Source organism: Scyliorhinus torazame, chromosome 13 (assembly GCF_047496885.1).
Source record: "Scyliorhinus torazame isolate Kashiwa2021f chromosome 13, sScyTor2.1, whole genome shotgun sequence".
Lineage (NCBI taxonomy): Eukaryota > Metazoa > Chordata > Chondrichthyes > Carcharhiniformes > Scyliorhinidae > Scyliorhinus > Scyliorhinus torazame.
In genome coordinates, this window is record NC_092719.1 from 17,095,113 (window position 1) to 17,111,724 (window position 16,612).

At 56.4% G+C, this 16,612-nt stretch overlaps 1 protein-coding gene across 4 annotated transcripts in view; it reads right to left on the reverse strand.

Moving 5' to 3' along the window:
* Window positions 1-16,612, reverse strand: part of plxna4 (plexin A4) — a 776,634-nt gene that overhangs the window by 258,396 nt on the left and 501,626 nt on the right. For all 4 annotated transcript variants that reach the window (XM_072471113.1, XM_072471112.1, XM_072471111.1 and 1 more), the window contains exons 6-7: window positions 15,974-16,097; window positions 8,899-9,052 (exon numbers count right to left, since the gene is read on the reverse strand). In XM_072471113.1, the coding sequence (XP_072327214.1) occupies window positions 8,899-9,052; window positions 15,974-16,097 (278 nt within the window). The remainder of the gene's footprint in view (window positions 1-8,898; window positions 9,053-15,973; window positions 16,098-16,612) is intronic.

Genomic DNA, 16,612 nt, shown 5'->3' on the forward strand with positions numbered 1-16,612 from the left:
GAGTCATGGCAGAGGGACATAGGGAGCGAGGAGTCATGGCGGAGGGACTTAGGGAGCGAGGAGTCATGGCGGAGGGACTTAGGGAGTGAGGAGTCATGGCGGAGGGACTTAGGGAGCGAGGAGTCAGGGCGGAGGGACTTAGGGAGCGAGGAGTCATGGCGGAGGGACTTAGGGAGCGAGGAGTCAGGGCGGAGGGACTTAAGGAGTGAGGAGTCATGGCGGAGGGACTTAGGGAGCGAGGAGTCATGGCGGAGGGACTTAGGGAGTGAGGAGTCAGGGCGGAGGGACTTAAGGAGTGAGGAGTCATGGCGGAGGGACTTAGGGAGCGAGGAGTCAGGGCGGAGGGACTTAAGGAGTGAGGAGTCATGGCGGAGGGACTTAGGGAGCGAGGAGTCATGGCGGAGGGACTTAGGGAGTGAGGAGTCAGGGCGGAGGGACTTAAGGAGTGAGGAGTCATGGCGGAGGGACTTAGGGAGCGAGGAGTCATGGCAGAGGGACTTAGGGAGCGAGGAGTCATGGCGGAGGGACTTAGGGAGCGAGGAGTCATGGCGGAGGGACTTAGGGAGTGAGGAGTCATGGCGGAGGGACTTAGGGAGCGAGGAGTCAGGGCGGAGGGACTTAGGGAGCGAGGAGTCATGGCGGAGGGACTTAGGGAGCGAGGAGTCAGGGCGGAGGGACTTAAGGAGTGAGGAGTCATGGCGGAGGGACTTAGGGAGCGAGGAGTCATGGCGGAGGGACTTAGGGAGTGTGGAGTCATGGCGGAGGGACTTAGGGAGCGAGGAGTCAGGGCGGAGGGACTTAGGGAGCGAGGAGTCATGGCGGAGGGGCTTAGGGAGCGAGGAGTCAGGGTGGAGGGACTGAGGGAGTGAGGAGTCATGGTGGAGGGACTTAGGGAGTAAGGAGTCACGGCGGAGGGACTCGGGGAACAAGTAGGCATGGCGGAGGGATTCAGGGAGTGAGGAGGCACGGCGGAGGGATTCAGGGAGCAAGGAGGCACTGCGGAGGGATTCAGGGAGCAAGGAAGCACGGTGGAGGGATTCAGGGAGTGAGGAGGCACTGCGGATGGATTCAGGGAACAAGGAGGCACGGCGGAGGGATTCAGGGAGTGAGGAGGCACAGCGGAGGGATGCAGGGAGCAAGGAGGCACTGCGGAGGGATTCAGGGAGTGAGGAGGCACTGCGGAGGGATTCAGGGAGCAAGGAGGCACGGTGGAGGGATTCAGGGAGCAAGGAGGCACGGCGGAGGGATTCAGGGAGCGAGGAGGCACGGCGGAGGGATTCAGGGAGTGAGGAGGCACGGCGGAGGGATTCAGGGAGCAAGGAGGCACGGCGGAGGGATTCAGGGAGCAAGGAGGCATGGCGGAGGGATTCAGGGAGCAAGGAGGCACGGCGGAGGGATTCAGGGAGCAAGGAGGCACGGCGGAGGGATTCAGGGAGCAAGGGGGCACGGCGGAGTGATTCAGGGAGCAAGGAGGCACGGCGGAGGGATTCAGGGAGCAAGGAGGCATGGCGGAGGGATTCAGGGAGCAAGGAGGCAAGGCGGATGGATTCAGGGAGCAAGGAGGCACGGCGGAAGGATTCAGGGAGCAAGGAGGCACGGCGGAGCGATTCAGGGAGTGAGGAGGCACGGCGGAGGGATTCAGGGAGCAAGGAGGCACTGCGGAGGGATTCAGGGAGCAAGGAGGCACGGCGGAGGGATTCAGGGAGTGAGGAGGCACTGCAGATGGATTCAGGGAACAAGGAGGCACGGCGGAGGGATTCAGGGAGCAAGGAGGCACGGCGGAGGGATTCAGGGAGCAAGGAGGCACGGCGCAGGGATTCAGGGAGCAAGGAGGCATGGCGGAGGGATTCAGGGAGCAAGGAGGCACGGCGGAGGGATTCAGGGAGCAAGGAGGCACTGCGGAGGGATTCAGGGAGCAAGGAGGCACAGTGGAGGGATTCAGGGAGCAAGGAGGCACTGCGGAGGGATTCAGGGAGCGAGGAGGCACGGCGGAGGGATTCAGGGAGCAAGGAGGCACGGCGGAGTGATTCAGGGAGCAAGGAGGCACGGTGGAGGGATTCAGGGAGCAAGGAGGCACGGCGCAGTGATTCAGGGAGCAAGGAGGCACAGTGGAGGGATTCAGGGAGCAAGGAGGCACAGTGGAGGGATTCAGGGAGCAAGGAGGCACTGCGGAGGGATTCAGGGAGCGAGGAGGCACGGCGGAGGGATTCAGGGAGCAAGGAGGCACGGCGGAGTGATTCAGGGAGCAAGGAGGCACGGTGGAGGGATTCAGGGAGCAAGGAGGCACGGCGCAGTGATTCAGGGAGCAAGGAGGCACTGCGGAGGGATTCAGGGAGCAAGGAGGCACTGCGGAGGGATTCAGGGAGCAAGGAGGCACGGCGGAGGGATTCAGGGAGTGAGGAGGCACGGCGGAGGGATTCAGGGAGCAAGGAGGCACGGCGGAGGGATTCAGGGAGCAAGGAGGCACGGCGGAGGGATTCAGGGAGTGAGGAGGCACTGCGGAGGGATTCAGGGAGCAAGGAGGCACTGCAGAGGGATTCAGGGAGCAAGGAGGCACTGTGGAGGGATTCAGGGAGCAAGGAGGCACGGCAGAGGGATTCAGAGGTTGAGGTTATACGATGGAGGGATTCAGAAAGTGTATATCAGTGGACACAAGCATGACAACAGAAACAAAGATCATAGAGAACCCGCTAGGGGAAAAACAAAAATCCAGGCAACCTGGGAGGTAGAAATTCCCCTGAAGTCCTCAGCAGCTTAAAAACACAGGCCTGAGACCCAGGCGTACGTGGGGAGGATGGGTCAGTACTCAGTCTGTGCCAGGGTCAGGAGTTTGACAATTCGGGCACCGCCCCCAGTTCAGACCTTACTCTCCTCGAACAGAGTGATTCCAACAGAGATACGGACAGCAAAAATAATCTTAACCATTGCAAAGTTGGCACTTTATTGATCAGTGTAGTACTCAGTCACATCAGTGCACACTTGAACTGTCAAACATAGTTTCAGCAGCAATTGATTTTTCTATTAGGTTTAATGTAGGTTACTCCTCCAAACATCTCTTCCGTCTGATCAGAAGACATCTCCAGGTACCAGTTTTCTCCCCATTTATTTTAATAGGTGCAATTTGTTTTAAGTGCAATTTGCCTGTACAAATTTCAGTTTGCAGTGTATTTTCAACACACCGTTCATCACATAATGACTCCTCGGTGAAAATCAAGGGGCTTGCTCAAAGGTTGCAATACCTGACAGTGACAACTGGAGCCCAGTCGGACACCCAGTGCAATACAGAGCACCGAGAAACTTAAGTGGAAGGCACGGGTTGTTTACATGGCAACAAGTCTTGTTTAAAGAGGCAAGTGACTGAAATTAATGCGCAATTGATGCGACCATCAATTCACTCAGAGACACGTGGAGAAGTAAACCGTGGTTTTAATCAGCTTAGAGCTGAGCCTGCCTGTGACCGGTACAACACTGAAGGCGGCCCCGCAGGTCGGCAGCTCTTATACTTCCTGTAAAGGGGGTGGAGCCATGGGCGGAGCCCGTACATTCCCCCACATATCCCTGTGGGTGAAGCCACACAATGGCCCATAGGTAGAGCCCTCAGGGTTAATAACATAACACAGTGCACTGGTGAATTATCAGTAATTATAGATTCACCACATTCACCCCCTGTTTAAAAATGAAGTCCGGCGGGGGTGATGGGCTCATAGATTCAGTCGGTCCGGTGCCCGGATCGTACGTTGCGACCGCCGAAGCACTGGTGTTGCAGCCGCTTCGGGTGGCTGTGGAAGTGGGTCCAGAGCAGGCACAGGCGTGGACTCCGGGAGCGGCTGTTCCGGAGCATCATTCCCGTGGACCCGTGCGGTGGGTGGGAAGGAGCGCAGGAACTATATAGGGGTGGGGGCGCTGAACATGGGAGGTTGGACGGGACATAGTGTGGGGGATGCAGTAGTGGGAGTGGTGTTGGAGCCTGCGGGCACCAGGTCCCGGAGGGAGATGGTATCTTGCCGGCCATCGGGGTGTTCGACGTACGCATAGTGTGGGTTGGAGTGCAGGAGCTGGACCCTCTCTACCAGAGGGTCGGTCTTATGGCTCCGAACATGTTTTCGGAGGAGGACTAGACCCGGTGTCATCAGCCAGGGCGGAAGCAAGGCCACTGAGGTAGCTCCCCGAGGGAAAACAAACAAACGGTTATGAAGAGTCTGGTTTGTGGCCGTGCAAAGGAGGGACCAAATAGAGTGGAGCGCATCGGAGAGGACCTCCTGCCAGTGAGAAACTGGGAGATTCCTGGACCGCAGGGTCAGTAGGACGGTCTTCCAGACCGTCGCGTTCTCCCTCCCCACCTGCCCGTTTCCCCTGGGGTTATAACTGGTAGTCCTGCTCGAGGCGATGCCCTTACTGAGCTGGTACTGACGCAGTTCGTCGCTCAACAACGACGAGCCCCTGTGGACATAACTGGGAAAACCAAACAGGGTGAAGGCACTATGCAGGGCTTTAGTGACAGTGGGGGTGGTCATATCAGGGCAGGGGATGGCAAACGGGAAGCGGGAGAACTCGTCTATGATGTTAAGGAAGTACGTGTTGTGGTTATTGGAGGGGAGGGGCCCTTTGAAATCGACACTGAGGCGTTCAAAGGGCCGGGATGTCTTTACCAGGTGGGCCTTATCCGGTCGATAGAAGTGCGGTTTACACTCCGCACAGATTCGGCAGTCTCTGGTTATAGCTCTGACTTCCTCGGTGGAGTAAGGCAGGTTGCGGGCCTTGATGTAATGGGCGAGCCGGGTGACCCCCGGGTGGCAGAGGTCATCGTGGATAGCCCACAGTCGGTCACCTTGCGCGCTGGCGCATGTGCCGCGGGACAGGGCATCTGGGGGCTCGTTGAGCTTCCCAGGACGATATACTATATCGTAGTTATAGGTGGAGAATCGTCTCCACCTCAAGATCTTATCATTCTTGATCTTGCCCCGCTGCGTATTGTCGAACATGAAGGCAACCGATCGTTGGCAGGTGGCGAGGGTGAACCTCCTACCAGCGAGGTAGTGCCTCCAGTGCTGTATGGCTTCCACGATGGCTTGGGCTTCTTTTTCGACCGAGGAGTGTCGAATTTCGGAGGTGGTGAGGGTGCATGAAAAAATGCGACCGGTCTGCCTGCTTGGTTGAGGGTGGCGGTGAGAGCGACTTCTGAGGCGTCGCTCTCCACCTGGAAGGGGATGGACTCGTCCACCGCGCGCATCGCAGCTTTGGCGATGTCCGCCTTGATGCAGTTGAAGGCCTGGCTAGCCTTGGCTGCCAGTGGAAAGAGGGTGGCCTTAAATAGTGGGCGGGCTTTGTCCGCATACTGGGGGACCCACTGGGCGTAATAGGAGAAAAATCCAATGCACCTCTTCAGGGCCTTGGGACAGTGAGGGAGAGGGAGTTGTAGGAGGGGGCGCATACGGTCAGGGTCGGGCCCTAGGACCCCGTTTTCCACAACGTAGCCGAGGATGGCTAGTCTGGTTGTGCGGAAAACGCATTTCTCCTTGTTGTAGGTGAGGTTGAGGGTTTGGGTAGTTTGGAGAAATCGGTGGAGGTTGGCGTCGTGGTCCTGCTGATCATGGCCGCAGATGGTGACATTGTCCAAGTACGGAAACGTGGCCCGCAGCCCGTACTGGTCCACCATTCGGTCCATCGCTCATTGGAACACCGAAAACCCGTTCGTGACGCCAAAGGGGACCCGGAGGAAATGGAAAAGGCGGCGTCTGCCTCAAACGCCGTGTAGTGGCGGTCCTCCGGGCGGATTGGGAGCTGGTGATATGCAAACTTCAGATCCACCGTGGAGAAGACGCGGTAGTGCGCAATCTGATTTACCATGTCTGCAATACGGGGAAGGGGGTACGCATCGAGTTGCGTAAACCGGTTAATGGTCTGGCTGTAATCAACCACCATCCGGAACTTTTCCCCGGTCTTGACGACCACCACCTGAGCTCTCCAGGGGCTATTGCTGGCCTCTATGACCCCCTCCCGCAAGAGACGCTGGGCATCGGACCTAATGAACGTCCTGTCCTGCATACTATACCGCCTGCTTCTGGTGGCTACTGGCTTGCAATCGGCGGTGAGGTTTGCGAAGAGGGGGGGGGGGGGCGATTTTTAGGGTCGCGAGGCAGCATACGGTGAGCGGGGGCAGGGGCCCCCCGAACTTAAGAGTTAGGCAGCTGAGGTTGCACTGGAAGTCGAGTCCCAAAAGAAGAGGAGCGCAGAGGTCTGGGTGCACATGTAGTTGAAAATTAGCGTACTCAACGCCCTGTATCGCTAGGGTTGCAGTAGTGCACCCTTGGACTTGCACCGAGTGCGACCCAGAGGCGAGGGATAATGTTTGTTGCGTTGGGAATATTGGGAGCGAGCAGCGTCTTACCATGTCTGGATGAATGAAGCTCTCTGTGCTCCCGGAGTCAAAAAGGCAAGGTGTCTCGTACCCGTGAAGCCGACAGCCATCATGGAGCTCCAGAGGTGCTTAGGTCGCGACTGGTGCAGGGTGACCGCGCTGAGGTGTGGGTAGCCGGCGGTGTGATTGGAGGTGCTGGGGTGGCCCCGCGATGGTTGTCCGTGTAGGTCGTACGCGTCGAGCGGCGTAGCAGATGGCGGCCAAGATGGCAGCCCCCGTTGGTCGAGCGTGGTGGACGGTGAGGAAGATGGCGTCCAAGATGGCGGCCCCCATGAGTCGCACGTTATGCGGAGGCGGAGTCGGCAGACACGCTGCCACCTTGCGGGGTCTGCGGGCCTGTGAGTCTGTGGATCGGGTCTGTGAGTTCGCGTTCTTAGATCTGGCGAGGCAGACCTTGGTGAAGTGTCCTTTTCGCCCGCAGCTGCTGCAGTTCGCGTTGCGGGCCGGGTAGTGCAGTTGGGGGTGTTGGGACTGGCCGCAAAAGTAGCAGGGTAGCCCCCCATGATGGGTGGGCGGCCGTGCGGCACAGGCCTGGGGTAGTCTCGGGTCGGGGGCCCACGAGGGGGTCGCGTGATCGCCCGGGAACGTAGTTAGGCTCTGAAAAGCAACCTCCAGAGAGGTAGCCAGTTTTACTGTGTCGTCCTGGTCCTGGGCTCCTTTTTCGAGCAGGCGCTGTCTCACATAGTTCGATCGGACCCCCGCTACGTAAACGTCTCGGACGGCGAGCTCCATGTGCTGAGTGGCCGTAACGGCCTGATAGTTACAGCTTTGAGGTCGCGTAGGTAATCATCTGGCAACTCCCCGGGGCGCTGGCGGCAAGTGGTAAAGATGTGTCGCGCGTATACCTCATTCACAGGCCGCACATAGAGGCTTTCGAGTAGTGCGAGGGCCTCTGTATAGGAAGCGGCTTCGTCGAGCTGGACAGAAATGCGATGGCTCACCCGTGCGTGGAGGAGGCTCAGCTTCTGTTCGTCAGTGACGGATGGCGTAGACGACGTGGCAAGATAGGCCTTGAAGCATCAAAGCCAATGTGAAAAAAATTATTTTGCCTCTGCGGCCTGTGGATCGAGTTCCAGTCTGTCAGGTTTGAGGGCTGATTCCATAGTAGTATTTTAAGCTGATTAAATTGATGCAACCATCAATTCACTCGAAGACACGTGGAGAAGTAAACCGTGGTTTTAATCAGCTTAGAACTGAGCCTGCCTGTGACCGGTACAACACTGAAGGCGGCCCCGCAGGTCGGCAGCTCTTATACTTCCTGTAAAGGGGGTGGAGCCATGGGCGGAGCCCGTACATGCCCCAACATATCCCCTGTGGGTGAAGCCACACAATGGCCCATAGGTCGAGCCCACAGGGTTAATAACACAACACAGTGCACTGGTGAATTATCAGTAATTATACATTCACCACAGCAATGTTCTCGGAAAGTTCTCAGGGGGGCGCCTTGTAAATTTAAAACTAAACATTTTTAAATGCTTCCTTTTAAATGCCCCATGGCTTCAGCACATAACGTCAGAGACGTCCTCACGGTACCTAACGATGTTGTGGGTACGGATATGGGAATCTGCAGCTCGTAGAGGATGCATCGTCATCTGGTGGTAGAGATGTGCAGCTGTGGGCCTGACGGCTGCATGCCACAGAATAGCAGTTCGCAAAAAAAAAAAAAGAAGCACGCAATATAATATTACAAGACGATTGCCCGCCCAGAGCTCCGCACATGGAGAGTCAAGACCAGTCAAGTCACTTGGAGTAGCGTCAGCAATCAAGGGAGGCTTGGCACTCACATAATGCAGCCCGTTTCAAACGCAGATAAACATTTGCCCCTACTTTTGTATTCCCATGAAAGATTTAGAATGGTAAGTTCCTATGTAAACATGTCACGTTGTAATTACACTCTCTCACCACCCATGGCGCTGCAGTCCTTCCGTGGCAAGAGGCCGAATGTTTATTCTTCAGCTTCCACCATCAATGGGGCCTCAGGAATTTAAAAGGGAAGACGTTCGCTATTCCAAGGTGGACCTTTCAACCACAGCTATGGGAAAGGAGAGAATTTGCAGAGCTTCTAGCAGGCAGAGTTTCATATCCTCCAGAAGCTGCAGGTCCTCCTAGCTAGCCCCTCAGCATCACTGATGCCTTTTGAGAAATGTGTTTTATGCTGATATTCAATACTGTCACCAGATCAACGGAGTCTTAATAAAATAAAAGGAATGAATCAACATTTAGTTTTCCTTCAGAACTAAGAACAGTGAAAATCAGTGCGTTGATTAGACAACGTTTTCAGAGGTGGAATGTTTTTTTTTTCCTGTGCTGGAAGGTTCTACAAGAAGCCGCGTCCGATTTGAGGAATTGATCAGGTTAACGCTAAAACCTTCCGGATGCAGCTGTGTCTGGCAGCTTTGTGTCCGCAAACTCACTCCCCGCACGAGGTCCCAGTTCCCTCCCTCTCTATAGTGTCTGAACGGACATGCTGCCCCTCTTACCTTTGTCTGTCAGGATTCGAGGCACCTCCTTCTCCGCTGGCGAAATGCACCGGATCACGTTCCCCAACACCAGGCCATCCATCTCGGCAAAGTCTTCAAAGGTACAGTTGACGCCCGCGGAGAGCTCAGGTACATTGTGAGCTTCCAGCACCAGCTGGGAAAGGAAGTGAGAATCAGAAAATATGTCAGGACGTAATTCCAGGCAGCTTTCAGTCAGAACAGACAACAGCGTGTAATGCAAACAAACCTCTCCTCGTTTCCAACCGTTTCACATTTCTACTCCTCCACCGCCCCCCCCCCCCCCCCCCCCCCCGCTCCCCGCAACTCTAATTTTTACTTCAGGATAATATGCTGTGGCCTGATAAGGGCTGGCCATTGAGGGTGGTGATTGGGGAGAAACTCAAAGGGTTGTGAATTTATTTCTGTATTCATTCTTGGGAGGTGAGCGAGCATTCGTTGCCCATCCCTAATTGACCTTGTGAAGCGAGGTGCTTCCCTGAACCGCTGCAGTCCACGTGGTGAAGGCGCGCGCGTGCACACACACACCTTGTTTCAGTGGTGGTATAATATAACGGAGTAGCTTGCAGGAACCATTTCCGAGGGCAGTTAACAGTCTGGAGCAACATGTAGGCCAGACCAGATAAGGATGGCAGACTTCCTCCGCTAGCATTTTAAGAAATTAAATTTCCACAGCTGTTTTGGTGAGATTTGAACTCATGTCTCTGGAGAATTAGTCCAGCTCCTGTGGGTTACCCGTCCAGTGATATCACCACTATGCTGTGCTACCCACTGAGCCACTGTGTTGCCCTGAATATCACTTTTAACTCTTTTTTTTCCTTTCTTTAAAAAAAAATCTCATCAGATGGGGCATGCTGGCCCTGAGGAAGACAACAATTCCCATTTCAGCACCGTCCCAGGCCAGCTACAATACAGATCTCCCTCGGCTCAGCTCAGTGATGAACCTCAGAAGGACACCCTGTACTCTGAGACGGGTCTGTTCGTATTTTCAATTTCCCATATCAGCCATGCTGCAGCCTCCGAACAGGATCACCAATTCCTGGAAAATCAGGTGTTGCCGCTCCGGGAACAACAGCACCCTGCATTTGTATAGTGCCTCTCACGCCCCAGAAGCAAAATAAAAACAATAAAATGAGGAAATCAGAATACTGGCCCAAATTGTTTGTTTTCCCTTCTGACACAGTCAGGTGGGTTAAAGAAGCTTTACCAAGTAAAAATGGACAACGTGCACAGAAGGAGAGAGTTTGGTCAAAAAGTGCCTCAAAAGGCGGGATTCGAGGCTTCGGGAGGCAGTTCTACAACGTACCGTCAAGGCAGCTGAAGACATTGCCGCCAGGAGCCACCAAAGACATTGGGCCGAGTCAGGTGTTTTGTTACCTGTCAGGCAGGTAATCTGTCCTACTCAACTCAGTTACAGTAGAGGCTTTGGAAGAAGGCTCGAAGTCGTCCAGAAGTTTTACAGAAGGTTTATTGAGCAACACAACTTAAATAACTGCGTGAGTTCAAGAACTGTACTGGTAGAAAGGTTACAACTTTTCTATACACTACAACGAGGCCTGATCACACTAACAGCCCTGTGCTAAATCTTTGCCTCTGTTCTCCTCACGGTCTAATCCTTCCCCTTTTATACACGCCAGTGCTGCCCCCTAGTGGTCTTTCCATTACCCATCAGCCCTTTTTGTACATACCCATGTAAAGATCAGTACAACAGAGACAGCCCAAACTCATATCACATAAAGACCCTTCCAGTCAGCTGACAGAGAATTACATCTCATCAGTCTGAGCTCATAACCCAGGTGCCAGACATCAAAGACTAGTGCTCCCTAACCTGATGCGACACCTGGTTCCTCTCCTTCAAAAAATAATGGTGAACCTCTCAAGGCAGAAGTGGTCAGGGCGGCACGGTGGGGTATGGGTTAGCCCTGCTGCCTACGGTGCCGAGGACCCGGGTTCGATCCCGGCCCCGGGTCACTGTCCGTGTGGAGTGTGCACATTCTCCTCGTGTCTGCGCAGGTCTCACCCCCACAGCCTAAAGATGTGCAGCTGAGGTGGATTGGCCACATTAAATTACCCCTTTAATTGGGTACTCTAAATCTATTTTAAAAAGGCAGAAGTAGTCAATTGAGTACAAGAAAGGATACAATGCCGTTGATCAAGTCAACCCGCATCGAAAGCCAAATGGCCAAATAGCAGTACTTATTCAATGACTGGGTAGGTGTACGTAACCTAGGTGAAGGACAGCAATTCTACATGTCCTTCCAGCTGCTTTCTCGCGTTTGTTTCAGAACATTCTTGCGGCCACAACACATTCACAGAGACACTCGTTTTCCCTCAGATGATCGTGTTTAGCACAGTGAGATAACACGGGCTGCAACTGGATGCAGCGTTAACTGAAAGATACTCCAGATCTTGAAGTCAGTTTAATTTGACTTATTGAACCTGTCACACAGTTAGCTCAGTTCTCGGTGAGTTCGACTCTCTGCTAACCTAAGTGTGATTACTCTGTGTGACTGAACCAGACTACCTCTTAGCCACGTGCTGTAGGTGTTATGTGATATGTACACCTGACTCACTCTGTAGATGCCCCCAGTGGAAAGAGGTGGTGTGTGAGTGCCTCGTGCCTTTTATAGTGGGAAACCACCCCCAGGTGTTCTGCCTGCTGATTGGTTATGTCCTGTTCTCTGTGTCCATTAGCTGCCTGTCTGTATCTCATTATGTGCATGTCTGCATATCATGGCAGCTTGGAGCAACACCATCAAAACCCCTTCCCTATCTTGGCCGTGACATCCTCAGAGGGAAAAGCCTCTCGGATGTCGGTACACACAGAACTTCAGGCGGATTGTCTGAAGAGGCTTTGTTGAGGTACAAAGCCACTCCGCTCCGTCTCTCTCCCTGGCCTCCCCACACATCCTCGTGTGTCCTGACAGTTAAAAAAGAAAAAATCAGAAAGTGTGGCTCGAATTCAAGGCCACAAAATAATAACCTGTCGCTTACAATTTCCACCGCAAATTGGAGTTTCTTTTTTTTTTCGTAGGGCCCAAATTACATTTCGGAGCGAGTGATGTTGGCAGGCTGAGCTGAAAAATAATTTGCTGTTGGGATACAAAACCTGTCATTTTTTTTATCAGCAAATGGAAGTTGGCAAGGTGTAATTTTATAACCTATGTTTTAAAATAATACACTTTCTCTTTTTCCATTTCCTGCTGAAATTACATATAGCTCGATATCAGGTCCGGTGAATTACACGACCACACAATGTGCTCACTCTCGCTTTCGATCTACTCTCCAACATCCACCCCCCCAACCCCCCTCCCCCCCACCCGCCCCTTGCCCCCACCCTCCAATCCATCCGTCAGCAACCCCGTGTCTCGGGTACTTCAGAGTGGAAGCCACGGCGGGCGACTACCAGTAATAAATCTCTCATCTAATTGAGTCTGAAAGGCGGCACTGGAAATAATGGGAATGCAGGATTCCTCTCCAATGGGATAACAGCAAAGGAATGGAGGCTCCAAACACGGAGTGTCAAAGGTTACCCCGCGCAGCGATTTAAACATATGCGGTGCTACAGCTGAAACACGGGAATAATTGGTTTGCTTTCAGCAAGGGTAATGTGACAATACTGCTGCGGACAGCTTCAACACGGCCCAGGGTTTCACTGGGCTCCGACAGAGGGCATTATCGCCGACAGCGAGAAGGATACGTTGCACGGGACTGAGTGGTGCAGTGGGCGAGTGAGCAACGCTGGTCAACTGGCAGGAGAAACAATTCCTCAAGAACTGCCGCAGTTGGAAGGGGAGAATGAAGAGGGGTGGGAGGTGAAGGGGCAGGTGGAGTGGGAGGTGAAGGGGCAGATGGGAGGGGGGTGGGAGGGAGGGGGGAGGGGGGGGAAGGGAGGGGGGGGGGAGGGGGGGAGGGGGGAAGGGGAGGAGGGGGGAAGGGGGAGGGAGAGGGGGGAGGGAGAGGGGGGAGGGAGAGGGGGGAGGGAGAGGGGGGAGGGAGAGGGGGGAGAGAGGGGGAGGGAGGGGGGAGGGAGGGGGAGGGAGGGGGGAGGGAGGGGGAGGGAGGGGGAAGGGAGGGGGAGGGGGAGGGAGGGGGAAGGGGGAGGGGGAGGGAGGGGGAAGGGAGGGTGGAGGGAGGGGGAAGGGAGGGTGGAGGGAGGGGGAGGGGGAGGGGATAGGAGGAGGGAGGGGGAGGGAGGGGAGGGGAGGGAGGGGAGGGGAGGGGGAGGGAGAAGGGGGAGGGAGGGAGGGGGAGGGAGGGGGAGGGGAGGGGGAGGGGGGAGGGAGGGGGGGAGGGAGGGGGGGAGGGAGGGGGGGAGGGAGGGGGGAGGGAGGGAGGGGGGAGGGAGGGGGGAGAGGGAGGGGGAGGGAGAGGGGGAGGGGGGGAGGGAGAGGGGGAGGGAGGAGGGAGGGAGGGGCAGGGGAGGGGGAGGCAGGGGAGGGGGAGGGAGGGGAGGGGGAGGGGGAGGGAGGGGCAGGGGAGGGGGAGGGAGGGGAGGGGAGGGAGGGAGGGAGGGGGAGGGGGAGGGAGGGAGGGGGAGGGGGAGGGAGGGAGGGGGAAGGGGAGGGAGGGAGGGGGAGGGGGAGGGAGGGAGGGGGAGGGGGGGAGGGAGGGGGAAGGGAGGGGGAAGGGAGGGGGAAGGGAGGGGGAGGGAGGGAGGGGGAAGGGAGGGAGGGGGAGGGAGGGAGGGGGTGGGAGGGGGAGGGAGGGTGAGTGGGAGGGAGGGTGAGTGGGAGGGAGGGGAGTGGGAGGGAGGGGAGTGGGAGGGAGGGGGAGGGGAGTGGGAGGGGGAGGGGAGTGGGAGGGGAGGGGAGTGGGAGGGAGGGAGGGGAGTGGGGGGGGAGGGGAGTGGGAGGGGGGAGGGGAGTGGGAGGGAGGGAGGGGAGTGGGAGGGAGGGGAGTGGGAGGGAGGGCAGGGGGAGGGGTGGGGGAGGGGGAGGGGTAGGGGGAGGGGGAGGGAGGGGGAGGGGGAGGGAGGGGGAGGGGGAGGGGAGGGGGAGGGAGGGGGAGGGAGGGGAGGTAGGGGAGGGAGGGGGAGGGAGGGGGAGGGAGGGGGAGGGAGAGGGAGGGAGAGGGAGGGGGAGGGAGAGGGAGGGGGAGGGGGAGGGAGGGGGAGTAAGTGAGGGAGGGAGAGAAAGCGAGGGAGGGAGAGAAAGCGAGGGAGGGAGGGAGAGAAAGCGAGAGAGGGAGGGAGAGCAAGCGAGTGAGGGAGGGCGAGCGAGTGAGGGAGGGAGAGTAAGCGAGGGAGGGAGGGAGAGTAAGTGAGGGAGGGAGAGAAAGCGAGGGAGGGAGAGAAAGCGAGGGAGGGAGGGAGAGCAAGCGAGTGAGGGAGGGCGAGCGAGTGAGGGAGGGAGAGTAAGCGAGGGAGGGAGGGAGAGTAAGCGAGGGAGGGAGAGCAAGCGAGGGAGGGAGGGAGAGCAAGCGAGGGAGGGAGAGCAAGCGAAGGAGGGAGAGCAAGCGAGGGAGGGAGAGCGAACAAGTGAGGGAGGGTGAGCGAGTGAGGGAGGGAGAGTAAGTGAGGGAAGGAGAGAAAGCGAGGGAGGGAGAGAAAGCGAGGGAGGGAGAGAAAGCGAGGGAGGGAGGGAGAGCAAGCGAGTGAGGGAGGGGGAGCGAGTGAGGGAGGGAGAGTAAACGAGGGAGGGAGGGAGAGTAAGCGAGGGAGGGAGGGAGAGCAAGCGAGGGAGGGAGGGAGAGCAAGCGAGGGAGGGAGGGAGAGCAAGCGAGGGAGGGAGTGAAAGCAAGCAAGGGAGGGAGGGAGAGCAAGCGAGGGAGGGAGGGCGAGCGAGTGAGGGAGGATGAGCGAGTGAGGGAGGGAGAGTAAGTGAGGTAGGGAGAGTAAGTGAGGGAGGGAGAGCAAGCGAGGGAGGGAGGGAGAGCAAGCGAGGGAGGGAGGGAGAGCAAGCGAGGGAGGGAGGGAGAGCAAGCGAGGGAGGGAGGGCAAGCGAGGGAGGGAGGGCAAGCAAGTGAGGGAGGGAGAGCGAGTGAGGGAGGGAGAGTAAGCGAGGGAGGGAGGGAGAGTAAGCGAGGGAGGGAGGGAGAGCAAGCGAGGGAGGGAGGGCGAGCGAGTGAGGGAGGATGAGCGAGTGAGGGAGGGAGAGTAAGTGAGGGAGGGAGAGAAAGCGAGGGAGGGAGGGAGAGCAAGCGAGTGAGGGAGGGCGAGCGAGTGAGGGAGGGAGAGTAAGTGAGGGAGGGAGAGCAAGTGAGGGAGGGAGGGCGAGCGAGTGAGGGAGGGAGAGTGAGGGAGGGAGAGCGAGTGAGGGAGAGAGAGGAAGGGAGAGCGAGCGAGGGAGGGAGAGCAAGTGAGGGAAAGAGAGTAAATGAGGGATGGAGAGCTAGTGAGGGAGCGCGAACGAGTGAGGGAGGGAGAGCAATTGAGGGAGGGAGGGCGAGCGAGTGAGGGAGGGAGGTTGAGTGAGTGAGGGTGGGAGGGTGAGCGAGCGAGCGAGGGAGAACAAGCGAGAGAGGGTGAGCGAGGGAGGGTCCGGGAGAGGGAGGGTCCGGGAGAGGGAGGGTCTGGGAGGGAGTGGGAGGGAGGGGGTCAGCGAGATATGGAAGAAGTTCATGTCGGTAGACATAAAAGATTCCCTGGTACGACTTAAGAAGAACAAAGGAATTATGAACATGGGAATTATAAACAGTGTTCTGATCAATATCCCTTAACCAACAACTAAACAGATTATCTGTTCACAATCACATTGGTGTTTGTGGGTACGGGCTTTGCAAAATTTTGTGTCATCGTCCCTGCGTTAGAAACAGTGACGTACTCTTCCAGAAGATAGTCAGGCACTTTGGGATGTAAATTTTGAATATCACTCTGTAAATGAAAGTCTTCCCTTGTGTGTGTATTGCCTCACACCATCCGAATAAACCTGGAGTAGATCGTCTCAAAACTTCAACAACTCTCCCATTCTGAAAAACAAAGTCCACCCCCATCACCTCGAGCCCAACACACTTTTAAGAAAGATCTTTTTTCCAAGGAATACGACAAAGGCAGAATATTAAAGAGAGAAACACGTTGTTATTTGCTCATGAATGGTAGAAGGAGTGAGGGTCTCACCGGGACACGGTACTGTGACACAGAGATGTTGCTTGGGCTCACGGTGAGAGTGACGCACTGCTTGATGTCGGACGCAAACCTTCGGAGTTCGGTGGAACGCTTGCATTTATTTTTCCTTGTGCAGCTGAAATGAAAAAAAAAGAAGAGCCCCAGGTGAGACAAGAGGGATTGAGCCAGAGAAGCTGGCAGACCCTGTACCGAAGCCTACATCTATCCTGAGTTCGGGGATCCACAGTCAGCCTCGAGCTCTGAGTGACACAGCGAGGAAAGCAATGAGGTAGGATTCCTGGTACCAAGCACAGTGAAGTAACACCCATTGCCCCAAGGCAAATCCCTTTTCTTAAGAGTCAACCTCAATTCATTGGACTTGTTTAAATAAACAACGAGAGATCGTCCCTGTAATAACCCTCACGAGACCCACGGGGGTGACCCGACTGACCTCTCCAAGGGGCTTGTGGATATGAGCTCCCCTGCTGATGGGTGGAGATCCATGGAGTCAACCCTTAAAAGCCGGCCCGTATTGGGACTGGCATGATCGGTAGTCCCGATTGGGACCTATGTGCTGTGCGGCACATTGTGGTCTTTACCTTTGGTTGTAAATAAACCTCCGTTTGAATCTCCTTCCCGGGTCTCCTGAGC